General features: G+C 32.6%; 1 protein-coding gene across 2 annotated transcripts in view; it reads right to left on the reverse strand.

The window, feature by feature from the left end:
* LOC132938986 (semaphorin-1A-like) overlaps positions 1-24,725 on the reverse strand; it is a 64,704-nt gene that overhangs the window by 17,743 nt on the left and 22,236 nt on the right. Inside the window, exon 2 of one of the 2 annotated variants that reach the window (XM_061005970.1) lies at positions 4,646-4,792. In XM_061005970.1, the coding sequence (XP_060861953.1) occupies positions 4,646-4,766 (121 nt within the window). In that variant the 5' untranslated portion in view covers positions 4,767-4,792. Of the gene's footprint in view, positions 1-4,645; positions 4,799-24,725 lie in introns of both variants that reach the window. The other variant, XM_061005969.1, reaches the window with a different exon arrangement.

Below are 24,725 nucleotides of genomic sequence, written 5' to 3' on the forward strand. Positions count from 1 at the left end.
TTTGCCACCGCCGCCGTCAATGGGACATCCCACCGGACAAACCGGTAACAGCGACGACGTTGAAATAAAATAACTGTATATATACGAGATAGGTGAGTTCAGTAAGAGGACGGCGGCGATAAAGAGAATATTATAATATAGATATTTGTTTTTTAATCACACTGCTGCAACTCTCCGCTTGTAAGCACTGCTGTAATAAAGGTACTTCCGCTGCAATTCTACCAATGTCGTAATCGAAAATGTAAAACTTCCATCATCATACATTATCTTTGCGTAACGCGACTCTTTGGTCTGTACAAGTATACATAATATTATATACCTAAATACATACATACATTGATATATATAGACGTATACACAATTATGTTGACTATATTATACGAATATCGTCACCGCGTTTTCGTCATCGGACTTCGTGCACTTCGCTCGGGCGGTCTTTACGGGCGTGAACAATTTATTACATTATTATTCAATTATCATTGATACATTCATTGCATTATACGCTCTATAATACTCGGCGAACGCAACGTCGTCGTTGATTGATCAAAATCCTCAAAACGCGTTGACCTTTCGAGAACGACGTGTCGTCTGGAACGCTGCATACGGAGGTTGATAGCGCGAACCCCGCACGCTCGCTCACGCACACGCGTGTTTGTGACTATATATATTAATTTAAGCGCATACGAAAGGCAAATTCAGGTCAATGCAGCGTAACAAGAGTTGATTGAAGCCAACAACAAACCGGCCGGTGTCCTCTCTCTTCATATTTATTCATCTTATTATTTTGGAACAAGTCTCTTAGCTACCAAAAACAGTAAGAAGACTCCGGTTTTATATGTGTACATAATATTTATTTTATACCTATACGAAAGAAGTAAATGCTATTGTACACATATATTCCATTATAATATAGTGCAGCATCGTACGTGCAAATCAGTGAGTTTCAAATGAAAGATAGAGGTATCGCGACAAAAACGATTATTCTTGTATACACACGTGTAATGTATGTGTTCAAAGAAGAATATTATGCCCAAAGACAGTCGGAAAATCGTTTAGAAATTAGACGTTAAACAATATTTCAATGCAATAAAACAGGATCTCTAGAATAACGGCATGGCGTCCTCGCACTCCATTCTTATATAAGTACTATATTATATACTTATATTTCTTGCTAGATGTATATATATATAACACATTTATAAGCGTTCGTACAGACTTAAATTTATAGGTACCAAGCTACAGCAAAATAAGAAATACCTAATGTCTCATATTAGTTATGAAACCTAATACTGTAGAGTGTAGGTACACTATTATACAATACACAATGTAACATAAGTAAATATATTTAGGTACTTCTTTAAATATATTATATCTATGTTTCAAATCAGTTTTTTTTAAAAATGTACTTTGTAGTTTGTTGTTGGGTTAAAATATTCATAAAATATCACTTATACCGGCTTAATTCTATTAAAACTTACAAATACTAAAATAATTTAGAAATAGAATATATGTATGTCTACATACCTATATATTTTTGAAAAAAATACTTTATCGCGAATAAATTACCATATCAAAGTTCCGATTTTTTAGACATTTTTTTGACGCCTTAAGCACTGATATTCTGATAATTTATAACGCTGTGTCTACTTGTATGGACGATATTATAATTTTCGTCCATTTGATATTTTATCGAGCATTTTATCATGTAACCAGTTTTGTGTCAGACGATAATACCTTATGGCTATTAAAGAATAGGGCAATATAGTAGTTAAATGAATTCAACTAACCTAACCTGATCCAAATTCATGATAATATTATATCGAATCAGTTTAAGAAAATAAACGTAAGAGTTATTAGTTTAACTTAGTGGTGTGTTAAACAAATTCGTCATGTCAGTTTCATTGTTATCACTAAACATTTACACATACCCTTTATTTTAATAATGCAATAATAATTAAATCGTATAATAGGTACCGCCTATAGGTATCATTCAATATTGGTTTAAAAAAAATTGAGTAAATAGAGAAGATGTAAAAGTTACATTGTTAAACAGCGTAAATTGATGTGGTGTAAAATATGTGTAGGTAAATAAACACATGTTTTAAAATAAAATAAAATGAATGGTAAAAAAGCAATAATTATGTTATAGTTTTATTCGAAGGACACGTCGATAACAACTAAAATTTAGCGATTCACTGTTTGTGTTTATAATGAATTTATATAATATTTTTTGTCAATAGCCTTACAGTTAAGCTAATCCAACATGATATTGTAAACCAGCATGATGTAGATAACCTTCGCGGCAATCTTCCCTAGTCATTAATATTGTGTATCTATGAAGTCAGTAGCTACAATGACATTTCAAATTCGAAATCATTCACACTAAATTAATAATATTAAATTGTAACAAAATATACAAAATATAAGTTATACCCTTCTCGTGACAAATGGGTCGTGTAGACGTTTGCTAAACAATTGTTCGGATCGAGATTTCTATACGAACTACAAATAATTAATAAACGTGTTAAAATAAAACGGATACACAAGAGCGTGTACACAAATTTGAAGGTGTTATTGTTCAATTGCACTTCAGAATTTCAGATACCGAATTACCAAGAGTAAAAAAGTAAAAACCGTCTCAAAGAAGTTTTTAGATTGTGGTATACAAGTTGTACACGGCGATAAATTATACCATGCTGATACAGAACGAGTATAATATTGTGTTTTTGTTATCACTGAACAGTGGGTAAATATTTATCCCAAAATGTAAACGCCCAATATCCAAGTATCCTTATGGCTATACAGCAGTATGCCGGGGGTAGTTTATATACCTACCTATATAATATAATATTTATTATACTAAAGAATAACAATATCATACGACATACAGATTACAGGTATATAATAACCGTATTCCCAAACAATTATTGATACTACGATATATCTATATATAATATATTACACCAGGAGGTAATAAATATATTTTATTCCGTCTCAAATGTCGTACACAAACAATACACAAGAGCTATGGGCGAGGTGGTTGGCGTCGCGGGTTACTATAACCACGCCACCACGGTATATGTACATAATATATATACCTATGTAATATATGTTTTTGGTACAATAACCGATGCAACACGACAAGAGGGAAAAATACGTCACCGCTGCGCGTACGTTTGGAACGTCTCGTTTTTTTTTTTATTACTTTTCCGTCGTTAAAAGACCTCCCAAAAACTGGTGACCGCGACGCACTCACGTATGTACAAAATAATATTATACCTCGGTATCCTACCAACCTACGCTATGTGTGACCACTGAACCCCGATAGACGATGTCGTTCCGACTGCGTCCTGACCGCACGCGCGATATCGTATTGCTGCGATGTACGGCGCGTAATGTATTATATACATCGTCGACGTGCGCTTTACACACCGCACACATATGGGACAGAAAACGAAAAAAAAACAGACGCAGATGATATTACAGATATCGAGACACTGTGGGATTTGGGAAATAATAATAATATTATTATTATTTATGAAATTATGAATACAGAATAACGCAGACATTGACCGTTCACTTTTTTCGTTCCACTGCAATGTCATAATCATCGCCACTGTGCTCGGGTAACACAGTGGTGGCAGGGTTTCGGTCGACTTATTATCGGTGCGTGCCACGCGATTTCGGTGTACCGCACAATGTTTGCAGATACGAGACCGACCGTTATTATCTACTTTATAATTATAATATTATAATATCGTGGATGGGTACATAGTTGTATAATAAGTACATAATACATTAATACCTACATAATAATTAATATAATATGTATAATAGGGAATTTACCCATATTTGTCGAAAAAATTTGTGTTTAGAAATTAGGTACCTAATAAAGGTACTATAGGTGGGTATATTCATTTAATAATCGCTTATCATCAGATTATATTGTTCTATTTTCATCTATTGACGGAAAATATTATTATTTCTTATTTTAAGATTTTAATTTTAACCCATCATGCAAAGATTTTAATAGTTTAGACTTGAATATTATTAAAAATGGTATATTACTATAATATTGTACTGTTTTCTATTTAGAAAAACGCAACGAGTTTTCATTATTCTCTGGCCAATGATAATTTAAGTTAAGGATCAGGACTTGATTTCATTAAAGTTCCCGTATAAATTAATGAACAATAAGATAGATTTCCGGAGGTATTGTAATATTTTTATTTTAAAAGTAAACCAATCAACTATATACTATATAGGTACCATATTATATAATATTATATTAATATGGTGCGATTGGTGACATTTTAAATTATTTTCTTTTTAAAATAGTATTAGTCATTAATTATTATTATAATTTACTGAATTTTCCCCTTTCTTTTATGGAAAAAGTAATTAACTAGGAATTGATTCATCAAAAATATTCACTATAAGTTGCATATTTACATCAAAATATACACATTACACATACATATTATATTATTATTGTTATTGTAATCTAATTTTCGCCAAAAAATATTACATTACTTATTGTTACATAATAATCTTATTTCGTCTTTACTGGATATCAATAGGGGCAATGGTAGTTTAGCGAAATCGATATAATATAGATAAGTACGCAAAATGTTTTTGTACTCACCATATCTGACACTGTTCTTTGGCGGAAGATTCTGTTGCCAAGCCTCGGCCAAACTAATCAAAACGGTAAAGACCAGCAAGTTGACCAGACGACGTGTTCCGCAACTCGAACAGCCCCACATATTTACAGGTTGTTCGGAGAATTCATCTGAAACTAAACAAACAGGACGATGTCATTTAATAATATAAAATATCATAAATGTTATGGTTATCCAGTGTACTATCAACAACAGCAACACAATATGTAGGTATAGGTATAATATTTTCTTGGCGAAGGTTTAACTTAAAATAATATATTGCACAAATTAACCTTTAAACAATCCCTTAAAAGTTAAAACCATAAACGATCGTCTAACCACTAGATTATAACGTATATCTATCATACTTTAATACTATATATTTTTCAAACAATACGCACTATTATAGGTATAAAGAATAACGAATAAACGTCCAATTAAAAAATATGTACCTATAGGTAGCTAAATATACGTTTGTTAGCGTACAGTTACCCGTACAGTATTCATAAAGACAGTATAATAATATAGGAACGTGTGTAATAACTACCATACATTTATAACTTAGATAATTATAATTGCAATAAATGTATCATATTTCAAGATTTAGCTCGAAGGTATATATCGTTTCAAATGAGTATCTATTTAAAACAATTTGACAAGAACAAAAGGATATAACAATATCATAATTAATCTAAAATACTACCACAGGTAATGTCAACTTGAATTACACCGTTACTATATTAAAGTTACTGCCTGTATATATGGATACATGAATATGTATTTACTCATCCTAACACCTTTCTCTTCATAACTTGATCCATAAATCATTGTATAACGTTTTACGTTGCAAAATGAATCTACGTTCTAACGAATATGTTATTTACGCACAGTGATTTAATATTACTAAATGAATTATTACATGCAACATAGGTAATACGATAAAAATGCAATATAACAACCATAACTTCAAATTTTAATATTATTGAAAAATTCTAAACAATAATATTATGCAATCCAAAATAAAAATATTTCATAAATATTAACATAAATCAAGATAATCATATTGATGGCATTACCTAAAGGTCTTTACATTTTACTCAGTATGCATAAATGTATATCAATATTGAATGCATCTACCTACATTTTTTAACGTTTATTTAATATAAAATAATTTATTAGTTTACCATTGGGCGTATTCTTATTATGATTTATTGTATGAACAATTGTATAAGAAATTATAATTATATTAAGCAGAGTTTGACGAATAATATATAGGTAGCATATATACAGTTAATATTGTATAATACTCCGAGTGACTATTATTATATGGTGGAAAAATTAAAAAAAAAACTTCCTAGGAAAAAAATATTCGTATACGTGAATTTTTTATGCATAGGTACCTACCATTTTCTTGAAAAAGTTGATAGAACTTAATTTTGAAAATAATATATCGATATGGGAATCACTTTGATTTTATCAACAAAAAAAACTACAAACATGCAAATGATTATAATCTAAACGACAAACGCTGAAATAACATCAAATATGCATAATTTAAAAAGCATAATGTATATATACAGCACAAGTCAACACACACGCATTGTAATATGTAATTAGGTAATGAAAAAAAATTCGTTTAAAAATAATTATGGGTTGATCGGTAATTTTTTTCGTATATAATTTAGTTCATGTATTATTCAGGTAATATTTTTAAGAACAATAATATATAAGCGAGCGCATAAATTAAACGGTGATTTGGAAGACTGCGCGTGTGGCAGCAAGCAATGGCCTGTAAAGCTGTGCCGGCCGAGCTACAATTGTCTAAACACAATATTAATCTTCGGACAATAATATACGTGGATAAAACTCTTCGACCGTTTATCTTGTGAGATATATTTTTAAAACAGTTTTCGGTCACCCATATATTTATATATAAGGACCAAAACTACACACACGTACTTAATATATATTATAGGCATGAATACATTAGTATTATGTCATTGAAACCTACGTAAAATTTACGAAAACGACCGCCTCCGAGCGACACCATAATATAATAATATAATCAAGTATGAAACGTAAATTGCTCAACTTTATTCATTTTAAATTGTAACGGACTTTTAGTGCAGTCACGTTAAAAAGCCAATCATTGGCTTTCTTACTCTCTCTCCGCTAAGAAAGAGTTGAATTGACTCATGTTAACAACAAAGCCACGTATACACACATCACATTTTATAAGTACTCGTAGCTACATATGTATAAACGCGTGTACAAGACAACCGCTCGCATACATCGTGTTCATTTTCATATAATAATATTATGTGTATAATAATTCGTAAGCGTGACCGATGGAAACACTATTTCGTCTATTACCCCCCCCCCCCCCCCGCATATCGTTGCTTTACGTATGGAACTCGACATGATAATTTTATATATGTATATTATACATCGTCGTCGAGAGGGAAAAATAAAATACGAAATCACTTGAGATCGCGAATCTGGCGCGGCATCGCAACTATAGCGCGTGGGCATCGTATCACGCGGCGGCGACGAACACTTTCACCGGATCATTAAATAATAATTATCGTATTAATATTATAATTATTATTATTATGACTGTAGTTTAATACCAGGATAATGCAATTGTACATACCCGTCCGCAGTTTAAAGCACCCGTGAGTGATGTAATATATTATAGTAAAATAAATATTTTACGCGATCGCAACATCGCAGGCTTGGTGGAGATTCAGAATTACCAATCAATGAATCAAACCACCGTCACGGTGGAGGAAACGAAGAACCAGGCACCTTTTTTTTTGCCCATTTCCAGCTGCCGTTTTCTGCGATAACGATATAATAATTTTATATTATTATACTTTTGCCCCATCATAGGTACATACGGTACGCATGCGTGAAGAAGAAGCCGAAGAAACCTAACCGATAGAGTTACGGTTTACAACTCAAAAAACTGATAATCGGTATTTGCCAAATGGAAGGGATGTAAGTACCTATGTGAAGTATCGGATATCACGAAAACGTCTTAAGGGCAACGAGGACACGGCAGCACGCGCTCGTGTGTTTTTAGAATCCAATTTAAAAAACCACTCAATGGTGTAGATGTGGTTGACTTCTGCGCCATCGTGCATATGCCACGATCAGCTAACCGGGAAGTCATTTTAATATAGTAATTGTATTATACACAGAATCATTGTTGCCATTGCTGCAGTAATCTAATATATGAGTATATTAACAAATTTATTGTATTTATATCCAGGGAAGATGCTTAGGTGCGTCAAAATATAAATACAGGTACAATAATATTATATAGTAGCTATAGTACCGGAAATCGGTTGAAATGTAGATAAAAGTACCTATATAACTATACATTTGTTAAAAAAAACCATTATATTCGCGAAAATGTGTTAAGAACAACTGCAGTTGGGAAACACTGTAAAAACGACATTACAATTTTACATATATATTATAAATATATTTATTCGTTTTTAATGTGCGTTGTAAAATAAGAAAGCGTACATTAGCAAAAACCTAAATACCGTTTAATCGATTTTTCTTAAAAACTATTTGTCTACCTGCTGCTAATTAAAATAAATATGTACAATATGTATACTTGTGAAGTCTTGAATGTTAAACAAACTATTTTATAGTTTTTAATAGCCGGTCAATAAATACGTTCGATTTACTTTATTTAGTAATTTTATGAATAAAGGTCAGTCTTCAAACAAATAATACACGAAATTTCAAAATAAACTGGGAGTATGCGCCCTGAAGACAAAAAGGTATCGTAATCTATATAGTTAAATTACTTAGGTAGGTATAATTTATGAACATTATAATGATACTACAATAATATAATAATATAATAATATAATGGTTTTTATAGTTTTAAAAACGAAATAAAAATGCATAATAATTAGAATATTAGTGTTTCTAATGTTAATTCGAGGTTTTATAATATAATATTTATATTATAAAACAAATTATTAAAATATGCGTTATTTAGGTATCGATTTATTTCCAAGTTGAATCGAGAACAAAACGTTACGAAACAACAATTGCTGGTAGATAGTACTTATATTATGTATTTTAGACGGCGAGGTACCTATTGCTCAATTCTTAATATTATAACATTTGCCAATTCACCCAGATCCGCGACTGATGATTTCGAAATGAGCATAGACTTCGAGGGGTGATAAATGACAGCACAGTGGCGGTCAACCCGACCACGTCGTGTAAATAATCAAATATACATACTGTACTATACCTATGTCATAAAAAATACGATAACTCACACTTCGTGATAATAGCATATCGGGCGTAGATACTCTCAAGTGACAAGTATAAATAGATAATATTATAATATTCATATAAGCCAAATTGACGGTCTGCTGCTGTAAACATTGAAGTACCGGACCACGTCATTCGAACTAAATCAAATTACTGAAGCGAAATTTTACGGCGATTTGAAAATGTGATATTTTAGAACACGGACTCGTTCAATCCCTTCGGCCATCGGCTTGATCGAAATAATATACGCCACACAAATATAATATATATACCTATAGTTGCAGAGGTATATACATTATACATCTATACCTATATATATATATAGTAATGACAACCCGTCCGCTCTGGTATTATATTATTATTATTGTATATTATATGTGTGTGTGTGTGTAACACGTCCGACTTGTATATAGTATACTATGTATAGCATTAATAATAATAATATGATTATCGGTTATACGGACCGGATGGCGTGCGTTTAATAACGATAATTCTTGACACGACAGCAGGCTGCATGCAGGTATATATAATACGATAGGTATATAATATGATTCGTATACCGGCGAGGACAATCGGCACGGACTGGAAATCGCTACGGTTGACCAATCGGAACTAGAACGCAACGAGCACAAAATTGCAAAATAAAATAAGATAAAAAAATAAAGAAAAAGTATAAACGCGAGCAGGCTTTATGCAGTTTATAGATTATTGTTATTGTTATAAATAATAATAATAATACAACGCTTTGTATCATCGCGAGCCGCGGTCGCTACTACACGCTGGGTATTGTCTCGACGACGACCGACCGTACTGTGTCAAACCTATTTTTGGGGTCACGTCAAAAGTGAAACGCGTTTACGACTACTACAGAGTACAGACTACTACTACACGCCAATAAAAAAACACAATGCAATAAAATAAATACATTACAATGGCTAATAATTAATATAATATAATTTAATATACACCAGATATTATTGCTTTGGACATGCGTGCGAGCCTGGTGTCATTTTACCTATGAACTTGGTCTCGAAAAAGCTTTCGAATATAATATAATATTATTATGTACGTTGTGACTTGTGGCGGAAGTCGTCGTCCAATCACTCATATATAATATTATTATATTTAATTAACGACTCTAAGTGCGAGACATTAAAACGCCATTTGAGTGTATTAAGGTAATTGAAGTGGGCGGTGGTATTTTGTATCTCGTTTATTTCTCAGGTCCTGCTATGATCGTTAAAATACGAATAGAACGACTACAGTACTCTAGTAGTAGTATTCAGTACACTCAATATCATGTATTATAGGTGGTAGGTACCATAATATCATTGCGGCGTTCTACTGCGGCCTCGAATATAACAATATTATATCCTATATAAATATATAATATAAGAATCATTGTTATAGTTCATAACTTATAGAAACAATGCAGATATTTACAGGAACATTGTATACAATAATATATACATTATATTTATATTTTTTTTACTAAACCACTGGCAGACAATTAATGGTTAACTTAAATATTATTAAAATAGCTACTTGTGTATATTATATTAAACATTTATTTTGGTCCCAGTGAAATTCAGAATCATTCATTTCCGTTATGATAACTTCAGTTTGATTGCATCCTATGAGCAGGTGCAGTTGGATAGTTAGTTGAACCCTAACAGGCTGCGCATAAGGTAGGTTTCCTCATCATGTAACCAATGTATGTGTGTACTGTGTATAGCAATGTAGTATGTAGATCTCATGGTCTTCTAGGACCCCCTTCCACGTTTTTAAATTATCTTATGTTTTCAATCTTTATAGTTTTCTATTTTATTTTACTTAGTTTAGTTTCTTTTTTCTCCATTTATTTAACTCGTATTTTGATCCAATTTTAGTGTTTACTAATAATAATAATACTTTTAATGCTTTTGTACGTGCAGTCTTATCTAAAACTAACCTCCCTTTTTGGTTATTTCAAAAACATTGCACAACGTTTTTAAGACACGTTAAATTATTTTGATATTTCTTTCAACAGGACACGACCTGGACCTGATATTAAAATCAACACACATTACGCGTCGTTTAGAATTAGTGTAGCTTCGTGCTCGTTGATACTGCTACTGTAATTATTTACATAGCTATTTACATCATGGCATTGTTATAAGCAAATAATGTATATTATCGTATATTGTGGGGCGGTGGTGGTTGGTGAATGGTGATGGTAAATGCATTAATATGAAATTGCGTCATTTTAAATTTAAGTTCAGTCCACCACTGATTATACTCGTAATAATATCCATGCATTCTATTCTAGTTGGATATAACACCACGATATATCGATTAGTCCGCGGTTGGATTATTATGGGTATCATATACGATCGTTTTCACGAATTAATCCGATAACAATTGTATAGGTATATCACCTGAATGTATTATATATACTGGCGGTCGAAAGAGGTATTTTTAAATAGAACTTATATTTACGGTTAACATTGACTTACTTCTTTGTGCTATTTTACTAGAACTATATTCTGCAAAACCGAATAATATATTTATATGATTTTTGGAGCAGGTTGCGGTAGCGGCACCCAAAAATCGATCGTAATAGACGATTATACAAATAGTTGTACGTACTTAAGATTGAAATTTTTTCATATTTATGTATTTGGATGCTCGAGTAACAGTATATAATAGGTACATTGTGATAACGGTGGCACTAAAACTATAATTAAATGTATTCACAGAATTGTCTAATTGTCAAAAATATAAATATCGAAGGAATTAGGAAACCTGTATAGTATAGGTAGACAGGTAATTATCCTAATAAGAAATAACCATTTAATACTGATTCATTTTGAAAAAATTTCAATGAAACACCATACATTTTTTTGTAATATAGTTTTAATAGCAACCTTTTCTGTGAAGATAGTCAATACATCTTGAAACTTGTAAATATGTTTATGCTACTTACATCACGCACTTTGTGTATATAGGAAATAACCTAAATTAGCCTCAGGATAAATATATTTACTAAATAAAAGCTTTAACATTATGTATACATATTTAAACGTTTATATACATACAAGCAAACTGTTATGTACGCATCTTGTTTATGGAACTGACATCTCACCGACCACCGTATACCTAACGAATAATTCCCCGAAGCCTTATAAGTTATAACAGTACGCACAAGCACAATTCTATAAATGATTTAATATCAAATTAGATCATAAAAACTTGATTTGGTTTTTTATTTTTTAAAAGGGAATATTTTTAATTAGTGCGCGTATATAATGAACGTCGAACCATCTGGTCTGAACTCTGAGGTAGAAAGTTTGTCCCGTGTTTATATTAAGTACTTGCATTCATTTTCTTAAAACTAAAGGTAAATACGAGTAAAACAAAAACCACGAAGAAATGTAAATACTTTTTTTGTTGTCATTAATTTTGGCCATCTCCATATTTATAATTTATATTGAAACGTTTCCGTCTGTATTTTACTTCACACTAAAATAAAAATAATATTGTCAATGATATTCTTTAAGACCCCGAGAATTAATGGCTACTATTCCAAGCCGAATAAGATGTCACAAGATAATAAATTAAAAAGTGTCCGATGCTATTATGCGCGGATTAATGCGTATTCATTCTAATTTGAATTCTTTAAACACGTTTTTCCCTTAAACAACACTATATAGGTACGATCGTTTGGCATAGATGTACGTTTTTAATTCAATTACAATTTTTTCTATTTCCCTCGATTTCAGCTGCGCATGTTATAACATTATAAAGATAATATAATAATATATATACAATATACAGTCGTGTAATACGCTCCAAACGACTAACAACCAAACCCGATCCGAATGAAAAACTATCACGAATATATTATTATAAATTATAATATAGGTACGTTTGTTGTCTGCGGCAGAAGAACTACTACGTAGTATTTTTATATTATATATATATTTTTTTTTTATCGCTAATAAACATATTTTTGTACTCTTAACACGTCAGCTGGCGCGCCGCGTTTGACGACATGAATACAAACCTAGATTATTATATACTAGGCTGAATACTATAATAATATTGTATACGTATATTATACGTCATACATATTATATTTTGTTTTATAAATATCACTTACACCAAGTAACGTATACTTTGTAAACTAAATATACGTCTTCATACACTTTAATGATAACCTAACATGTATTGCAATTTGTCATTACGAAATACAAATGTATTATAAGAAGTTTATATATTTATACCTACCTAAATATTGTATATGCTGCTGCAGCATATCCCGTACCTCTGCGTAGGTATCGAATAACGGGCTTTAGACGACAATTTCTAAAAAACAAAACTTAATACAATTTTGCATAATGTATGTATCTGATAGTAGAGCATTAAATATATATCATACATACAACATACTGACGACGTTAGCACAATCATACAATATTATTATTATTATTTTATTTCGAGCATAAATGTATACGTATAACAGCTAAATGTTTATGAATTTTATGTTTTTTTTTTCAAGACTATGGCGACACTTGCATTGGCAATACGCAACGTTTTCGAAAAACTCGACACGTATTCGTATTTCGTATGGCTTATAAATGAATAATATATTTTTTACGATTGAGACTTTAATGCTTTTATTAATCAAATAACAAAACGAATATAACACTAAAATAGGTACGGCTTTTCGTCGTACGCATATTATAATAATATATTATTTTTATTCGAAACCGCAAGAAAGTGGAACACGCATTGCCATAATGCCACAATATATGTGCACCTATATGTATATCTGATATCGGTCGTCGATTTCCATCACGTTGAATACGTGCCAATAACGACGACTACGTGAACAGAAATTTCCATTTCGATTTCAAGTACGATCTGACAAAACTTAAACACAGCCCGTCAGCGTGCAGTACAACTGTATCATTGGTGTATTATAATACTCTATATATAATAACATAATAGGACGGCCACGGCTTATAGTCTGTTTTACTACACAGCCGCGATTGACCGACGAATGTATAAGAAAAAAATACGCATTGACCAAATGTCCGAGAATTCGATTTGAACCTCCATAATACATACTTAACAACATAATATCACCATCGATATTCGATAACCACCATGGGTTTTTTTAACCATAAATGAAATTTGAAACAAATAAGAAAACCCGTGATCCGCGGAGCGCAATAAGAACTTAATAGTCTTATCGTAATTTTTCTCAACAGTATCTTAGTTCTGTATCATGATGCGCTCTCTAGCAACGAATAACGATAAGTAACTCTTCTAGTGGAGTTAAATCTCACTCAGTTTTCTCGGTGGCCCATGGTTGAACCAGAATTTGAGGAAGGGGGCTAGGGGGCTGATAAATTCGTTATACAGAGGAGGCTTATTATAACTAGAATCCCTCATATAAGTTTGGTATGCCGTGGGGCATGGATTATATTAATTAACATTTTATACTATTGCAGCAATATTATCATGCAACTTACAATACTAATAACATTGTAATGGCTCACCTAAAAAGTTACATAGGCAAAAGTACAAAACACTGTAAACATTTTGAAATTTTCTTTGAATTTTGGAGTGTAGCACCCCCATTACCCCCCCCCCCCCCCCCCTCCATCACGAGGCTGAACACAGTGATATATTTATATTTATAAATTATACCTAAAAATATTAATTTTGCTTGCATAAACCGATAATTTGAACACGCGGAGACGAGTTTTCGACGGTGATTTACTTAACGATATATTATACATGGTAGCAGGTATAGTCGCCGAAAAGTGAGAAATTACGACACCGTCATAAAACACACCCGAAAACAGCTCGATACGAAACATAAATATTAAACGTAAACTTCGGCCATAATATACGACGATTATTCCCTTCTTGTAGCCTGTAGGACACATCGTACAAGCAGGCAAGCAACAGTGCGATCGAGAACGACGACGGGCGGCCGCCGGACACGACGAATGCCCGAGACCAAATGTAATTAATTAGCCCTCGCGCCATCGTCGTTACGCTTACCGCGGCCGTGGTCGTAGTGGATACGCGAACCCCGACCGCGGCCGATGTACCGCCGTCTCGTTTATACCGCAGTACACGTATAGTCATATACATAATAATAATAATATATACACGTACAGTGAATTACGTGCCTAGTGTGTACGTATATTATCATATTATTATTATATTATATACATATTACGTCGTCGTATTTATAAACGTACAACTCGCGGTGGGCATGTATACACGGACTCCGATCCGAAAACGGTTACGCGCATTATCCCAAGTGTGCAGCGCGTCCCACCACGCTCTCCGATCATCGTCGTCGCACTCGCGCCACCCGTCCTCCTGGTAAGGTGCATTGCAATAATAATAATAATAATAACACGCGTTTATGTAACCCGTCGAAATGCCCCGAAAGCGGGCGCGCGCTGTATGCGGCACACACGCACGCACGGGGTTTGGCCTCGGGGACCATTACACAGTAGATGGAAAAAAAAAAAGCGCGCCCGTCGCTTCTACCATACACATGATAATATAATACGCGTGTGTTGTGTCTATACATACATAATATATACATACGATCACCCGTGCAGTGTACAGCGTTTCTATATAATAATAATAATAATAATATGTAATAGGTATCTCTCAGGCGTGTGTGTATACGGTACAGGTACGCGTTGTACATAATAATATTATAAGCGCGTACCGTATATTACCTATATGCCACATAGCCCATATATATGTATATAATATTATATTATTATAATGGTAATATTATTATATACGACGTACCATAGTATATTATATACGTGCGACGATAATGTTCATCGGAATAATAATAATAATAATAATAATAATAATAATATAACAATAATAATTATTATTATTGTTATTTCTACACTCGCAGATATTATACCGATATTATATCGCTATATAGTTTATTATGTACCGGTCTACACGGCGGCGGCGGCGGCGGCAACGGGCGTCGTGTACGTATTAAAAAGCGACTTGCTGAAAAATCGTGCGGGTTCAACGTTCGCGCTCCAGTGTTTATAATAATATATTATATAATATAATATTATAATATTTTATATTTTTATAGGTACGGCGGACAAAAAAAATATAACCGTATATTATGTTTACACTCGAGTTATTGTATACACGCAGTATGCCTATATATAAAATACCCCCAGTCGACGTTGAATCGAAAAATAGGTACGATGGAAAAAAAACACAGTATAGGCCAATGCTCGGCGACCAGAGCAAAAAATTATGATTTACAAAATATTTCCAATGATAGATACAATATACATATATCGTAAGCCCGTGTGTATGCATTTTGACATTTTGAATTTATCGTACGAGCGAAACGAATCCAAAGAAATCGTGACGTGCCTATACTATTTTTATAGACATAATAATATATCGGTGGACTATACGATACAAAATATCTGACGCGTACAAGAAATTCAAGAAAAATTAATTTTTCTCGTTCAATCGTAGGCCACATCTCGGTTGAACTGAAATAACTAGCGATTCAGCAATATATTGTTATTGTCTTATAAGGCCATTTTGTATATTATATACCTACATATAAATTAAAATTCGAAATGCGCGTTTGTTTCAAACAATATATGGATAACGAAACAATTGATGCAATTTTTTAATTTATGTGCCAAGCATAAAAAATGCAACATAATAGGTAGTCATGTCCGCATTTGCCGTATACAATTACAAAAAATACACGACTAACACGAACCAGATGTACTGAGACAGCAGTAAGTTGTAATAACTATTAACCATCCATATCAATTATTACCTATTTAAGTTAGCTCGCGATAAAAAAACATATATAATATATATATTTAAATACACAGTCAAAAAAATTGCAATGTACATTGAAGTTGTTTAAGCTTATTAGTTACAACTTATAATTATAAACACTTTATATCGATTATAGTTTTATTATTTAGCAGAAAAATATGATTATTACGTCTTTACAACAAAAAAATTCTCACGACTTTGTTACACCACCGTGTTACCCTCATAAAATACCGAGCACAATTATACTATAAATTTGAAATACAATTGAATATATCCTCTATGCTCTATAGACGCGACACACGATTCATTTTTACCGGACGATTTAGTTCACTCATGTTGTTATTATGTGTACATTTGTCATTTCGATAATAATAAATAAAACCATAAATATATATTATAATAACAGACACTTTCACACAGTATAATTTATTATAGTTGGCCTAGCTCAGTTGTCCGTTCAGTATTTATAGTAATAGTTTAAATGCCATTATATTATTTAGGTATGTAGGTATCCGTTTTAAATCGCCAATGATATTATGTATATTGTATATTATACTGTTACTGTGTAAAATGTATAATGACGAATCATTTTGATCGTACCAACAACTAATAAAAATCTGTAATTTTTATTCATTAAGAATATCGTATGACGTAACCAATTATGTCAATAGAATATTATACATTCTAAGTTCAAACGGTAATAATAATAATTACTAAATTACATATTATTTATATCTACAGGAAATGACGTTCTCGGTAACAAGTGCCAACGATTAAAGGAAAATAACGACATTATATACAATGATACACATTACAGTGGTAATAACCATTTATCGATTGTTTGTACCGATTACCATAAATACATTATGCACATGTCGATGGGACGTGACCATTTTTGGAAAACAGACAAGGATTTAAAAAAATACTTAGGTAATAACCGAAATTAAATTTAATAACCCGGTACACGATGCGCACACGCTGACAGGTAAATGTGAGCATATGCAATGCGTATATTACAACTCGTTTTTTCATCTTTAAATTGATTTTAGTGGCGTATATAATATGCATATTATATAATATATGTGTGTGTCGAAGATATAGTAACGATTATAGGATAGGTAGGCGCACACATGTGTGTAATGAACTAAGACTACGAGCATATATTATAAATGAATATGCGTTATTATATTATTATTAAATATGCCTAAAAAACGACCACAATGTAGACCGATGTCAACAGTAAAATATTGAAAAAGTGCTTGGGTCACGCGTTCACGGTCCGAGTTCTGTTAAAGACACATTAAGGGGGGGGGGCGAGCTACTATGCTGCAATATTTTAAAAGTGAGAAGGAAAATCTAATACCAATTTTTTTTCGTAAAACAGACCAAAGTAGTTAATAATAAATAATAATTATAATCATTGTAAAAACGACCTTACAAGTAGATGAAGGGTAGACGGCACAACATTTTGGCCCACCACAGTAAAAATTATAAATGCGGCGCTGAACTCAGCGAACACGTGCCGCTGTAAGTTGGTCTGTAGTCTGCAATAGCATCAGCAGTAGTTTTCGAGTGTTTTTTTTCGTTTAACTCAGAGATATTTTATTATTATTACTATTATTATTATTAGAACGCGACGATCGTCGCTGCGCTCCCGTGTGTAGTGATCACGTTTAGTAGTGACTTCTGCACAAAAACTATGAATGCATACAGCCATGCAGGATGCTGATACGAGTAAGTGTAAAACTGTAAAGAAAGATACTTTTGTATAATGCTTACATTAAAATATATATTTATTTGAAAATAATATTACATTTAAGGACAAAGGTAATTGATGCCTGAGATGAGTTCAAATTTTAAAGAAAGGCTTCTTAAATCAGTTTTTTTTTCAGGCCATTAAATTGTCCATCTTTTTTACTTATTGTTCTACATTGTAACAGATGTAAATTGTATTATGAAAACTAAAAAAAAATAAAAAAATTTATGTATACTGAATAAGAGTATAAGACTATAATATAGTATAGGCGGCAATGTTATACTTCTAATATGCAACGTCCTGTATATACGTTTGGATAAGACTAAAAGATCAAACTTAAGAAATCTTAACGGTTAACATTTCGAGACCAGTTTATCTGCGGTGAGTTTTCGATGAGGCAGCCCGAGTAAACAGTTGTTGGTGCAGTGGGCAACAAAAATGTCTATTTGCGGGGGGAGGGGGGTATTTTTGAAAATGTTCAGTGCTGACCAAAATGTATATGACTTAAAATTTCAATAATAAAGTAACCAAATAATGATAATCATCATTGAAATCCATTCAGTCCCCAATAAAAATTACTTTTATCACAAATTCCGCTGATGGGGTTTGAGTGTAAATATATAGTACTTTCAAACCACCTCTCCTGAGTCTCATACCGGTACAAGGCAAGAGAAGAAGTTGTATAGCAACTTGTATATCAACATAGCTGTTAGTTGTTACACGATCTCATCGGTTTTTTATGTGAATCATCTTGTTTTATTCGATTTTTCAAATGTTATTCTTCTAAGAATTATTATTTAACGTGTTTGACGTGAATGTTTGGTAATCGGAACAGGTATTAATAATCAAATATAGCAAAAAAACAATATAACGCCATAGTTAAGTTCTCTACTTCACTACACGCGTTTAGAGACGGTTGGAAGTAAGGTATATTTATTTTATGATTCAAACCTCCTAAAGTATACGGAAACCCATGAGAAATACGAGACGCTGGGGACTGTGACGGCATGGTCGAGCGATAGAATTATATTAAAACGCCACGGTCCACAGACAGAAATTCGTCAGTCGAAGAAATAATAATAACAAATATATACAGCCCATCGTGCATGTAATAATATTATTATTATGGCGTATAACGTCATAATGGCTTCAGAGCAGCGCACGGTAGCTACTGCACTATACTGGTGCGCGGCGTGACTATAATAATTGTATAGACGAACGCACTAGAGTCAAAGGTCTCGAAAATTATTATCAATTTCGTCATCGAAGCGATTGCGATTAGGAAAAAATAAAAATAACGAAACGATACGTATCCGAATTTACCATTGCGCTTGACGCAAAGGATGATAATAGGTAATACAATCGTCATCATAAACGTACATAATACGATATTATAATAAATAATAATATTATATAGTCCGACACTTTGACCGTGGATCGTACTATAATTATTATTATTATTGTTATTACACAGGCAGTAAGACGAGTTATTACGCGTAAACGGCCGCGGCATCGCATTTCACTGAACCGTGCATACACAAAATTCTGAATAAAATTTTATTTTTTAATTAGAATTTATTTTTCTTGATACGACGATGATTATTTTCGATTCTCTTCAGTCCAATAACCACGGCGGCAATACAACAATGCGACGAAGATAATAGTAATTATCGTCATAGCGGTTGAAGTTGTTGTCCCGCGAGCGCCCTGTACGCTGCGAGTCGGGCCGACCTATCACGAATCCAATTATTAAATCGGCGGCGGTGGCTTTGTGATCCATTTCAATACGTGGCGCGCGCCGCAGCAGACGAGACATGCCGCCGCCCTCGTCGACGCGTGTGCCGTGTGTGTATTATATTTTGATACCATGTACCCGTTGTACGCAGCAAGCACAGTGCACACACGCGTAGGTCGCTCGACCGGAATATTCGCGGTGAAATATAAAAAAAAATCCGCAGATTGACGCGAGCGCGATTATTGCCGAATTGCGACGACGCGCGAAAGGAAAATAATATTATTATTATTAGTATTAGTATTATTATTATTATTGCGAATTCAACACGTGTACACGACGCTCGTGTGTAATTATTGCGATGCAGTAATATATTAATATTACATACACTCACATGCGCACGCAACCGGTTTTTATATCCATCATACCGTTTTAAGGCTTTCGCGGTTCTTACACAACCGTCGTCGTCGCATTTGTACACTGTTTATTTCTCATCCGTCCGTCTGTGTCCCGTCTTTTTCGCACGACGACCGTCTTTTACCGAGTAAACGCTCACTATATACCACGATGCACGTTCGTATTCGAATATCGTCTTCAGCCGCAGAGGAAACTACTCGCGCGCGAGTTCTCACGCGGCCAATAACGCTCGCCGATCCATTGCTGAGCAGGTGTTGTGCAGGTCGTGGGGCAGAGAAAAAAACACGTTAATAATAAAATACACCCCCGACACTGCAGCCGAAGACGATGTGGATCGACGTCTCTGGTATAAATCTTGCGTACCCAGCGGCCGGCACGTTTCCCGGTTACCAAACGTTCGGAAATCATCATCGGTCGGCGACGCGTACGTGACCAGACCCGTTATCGAGGGATTTCCGTCGGAATAAGAATAGCTGATCCACCGCGCTTCACAATAATGATAACAATGATACACCTCTCCACGGTACATAATGAAATATTGCCATCATACCTGTAATCGTATACGACAGAAATACCGAATAGGTACATAGGTATGTCGTTTACGAATTCCGAAGATCGCGGACCGGGAAGAGAAGAAAAAAAGTCGATATTATTATTGCTTCTTCCACATCAAAATCTGCATCCCCGAAGTTAATATGCAATAAATATGATACCATGAAGAACAGCGTAATTTTTTGTCATCCTGCAGGTAAACGCGAGTCCAACAATAATATATAATATATGTCATATTACCCAGAAGGCCAGAGAATATCCATCTTTGGTCTTTTGACGAAAACAATTATGATGGTTAACAAAAACCATTTCCAGAAATTTAAATTTAAAATTCACTGTAACATGTAACTTTCATTCCGGTATAAAAATATAATATGCATCGAGAATTTGGACGGACGGTGCGCTTAGGAGAAAGTATATAATATTATACGGCGACGATGCGATCTAGATGATATCACGAGGAAGAGCGGCGTTCCGCGATATACCCTTTGGCATATTTCTTCGATTGTGGAGAAAAAATTATGTGTTTTAACGATAAAACGCGCACGTACTATGCCATGTTTTAATGCAAGTACCTATAGTACCTACCTATTATGTACCAGTACCAACAAGCAACACTCAAAAACAGGCAGTTAACAATATTGTTAAATACGTTTAGTATTAAATGGTATTAACAAGACATTTAACGAAATCGCCAATTATGTATTCAATATTGTAACTTATGTTACCAGAAATAATAAAATACAGTCAATTTTTAACCAAAGATTTTATAAATCATTCTATTTCATTCAAGATAGTGGTGTGGTTACGAGTACATCATCTGTTTATGGAAAATTATTTAAATTAAATATTTTCAACAATTTTATTGAAATATTTAATAAAAACGTTATGTTGTAAATTGTAATAAATGGCACGGCCGTATACAATAATAAAATGTTTAAAGTTATATAACCATTTGGCATTTTTAATGTTATTATAGTTACTGATAGTTATTCCATATGATAATAATTACTATGGAGACTATATTATTAGTATAATAATTTGAGACCACGTATTTTGTACAGATAATAAATTTAAATTTAGAGTACATAGATAATTCGTATTTTAAATTAACTTTTATATTTTTGTATTTATAATATTTATGCATCAGTGTATTAGTGACTATATACAGCGTTAGTTTATTTTACTGGATTAAGTAATAATGACTAACATATTATATTTTATATATTCATAACAGTATAACACACAAGCTACGTGTAAAATAAATAATTCAATTTTCTTAAAATGAATAGTGTTAGTTGAAAACATGGCTAAAAAAATGTTGGTATTTTACAACAACTTATTGGTACCTAATACCTACAGTATTAAAGATGAGAGACTCATATTATTATAAATTATAATAATATACTAGACTATAAAGGTACCTATGTGTTGTTGAGGTCTTGAGAAGGTGTTGCGTTGTTTATACACATTTATATACTTGTATAAGTACTTTCAATGTTTGTCACGCGATGCACGAGGAGCTGCTGAATGATAGGATTTACCACACGATATGTACTTCAGTTTTAAATGGATTAATAATATTATTATTTTTCTTATTAACGAGTAAACAGTAAACCGTTTTGAATAAAATATATTTTATACTAATGGTGTAGGAAAATATATTTACAAAAATACAACTGCAGTCACGATTTATCGTTGATTCCTCTGGTACTAAATTGTATGTAATTTTTTTACATATTATTGAATTAATTATCCATTCAAGTTTCCTTACTACGCGTTTACGATTTAATTAAAATATTATTCGATTGTACTACAGGAAGTTTTTTCAATTTTTAAATGTACTATAGTAATAATATTTTAAAAACTAATATAAATATTACCTAGGTATCGTAATAATATAGTACTTAGTTCAAATTTCAAACTTTAAACCATTTCCATATAAAATGAAAGTTAAAAACTATAGCTTGTATTTTGAAAATATATAATATGGACCATTAGGTATATTGTATAAAGACTGTAGACCAGTAGCAAAATAAACTATTGTTTTGTCAATAAATTCCGACTGTAGTGGTAGTTATTTGTTGTTTTAAGATCTATATTAGAGAACAGTATACATGTTTTTAGTTAAATAAGAAATATTTTAACGAAAACCAAGGTCTCCCCACAGAAGTTTCCTGACTAACTCATAAAACTCTTAAATCCACCACATAAATACCTATAGGCTATATTTAATAATTTATTACAGTACCATTAATTATAGATATATTATGAATTATGATAGTACTGATGGTAATATACTCTGATGTACTAATGTAGACAATATTATGTAGTATACTATAAAATAAATAGTACGTATAATGAGCAAAACATAATTATGATATTAAATATAATTATGGCTAGGTATAACTGGAAATATAGCTTTGGTAAATAATTATTATGGTTTACAATATAACTATTATAAGTATAGATATCTACTTAATTTATAATTACAATAAATTACTATAGTATAATTCCTAGAGTCATAAAATACATATAACCCTTTTGTCTAATGAAACGTTAAGGAGACAAATTATTTCAAAAATAGTAGGATACAGCAGCGGTTTCCACATTGAAGAAATTAATGTTGTCACTTATGAATTTAATTTTGACCTTAATGCGCTATTTCACAAAATTATAGTAAAGTATCGCATTATATATTATTATTATTACTAAACAGAGAAAGGAGGACATAATAACCAGAAGGTTTTGCGTAAATTGAATTAAAAAAGAAAGAAAAACTGTAATGTCATTTTTTACAATAGAAAATATTCGACGTTCGGACGCAAATCACAATAAGACACAGTAGGTCTCTTTTCTGCAGTTATACAGATCACTTAACCCGGTTTATTCATGAACAATACTCAACAGCTATTCGACAGATTAGACTGGTTTCAACCATTCTGCTGTGGCGACGCGGAGACGGGTCAAGTAGCAAAAACATCAGCGGGTTGTCAAATTGCATTAGTTTTTTTCTCCACACCAGTACAAAATATTGTTACAATATTACGGTTTATATTAAATACCATGCCGTGCCAGAATATAGGTGCGTCATTATATGGTAACGCCTGATCGCGAGATGTTTATATCGACTTTTTATAAATGTAAACCTATATTTTTTTCTTAGTACCTATTTAATAAACACTTGTTCTGCAGACGATCACGGACTGCGCGAGACCGACAAAAACCCATAACGGGGATTTCGACGATGCTTGTCTACGTTTTTTTCGATTTTAATCGCCGTCGCCGTCGTCATTATTTGATGTGGACTTTTTTCTCTTTTCTGGGTGTAGACGCTCGTAAATTCGACCCGTCGTTTATTTGCATGTACGTATATTTAATATTAATGGAAAAATCGAAACGCCTACAATCTCTGGTATTTTACGCGTATATATCAAAA

This window comes from Metopolophium dirhodum, chromosome 2 (assembly GCF_019925205.1).
Source record: "Metopolophium dirhodum isolate CAU chromosome 2, ASM1992520v1, whole genome shotgun sequence".
Taxonomy (NCBI): Eukaryota; Metazoa; Arthropoda; class Insecta; order Hemiptera; family Aphididae; genus Metopolophium; species Metopolophium dirhodum.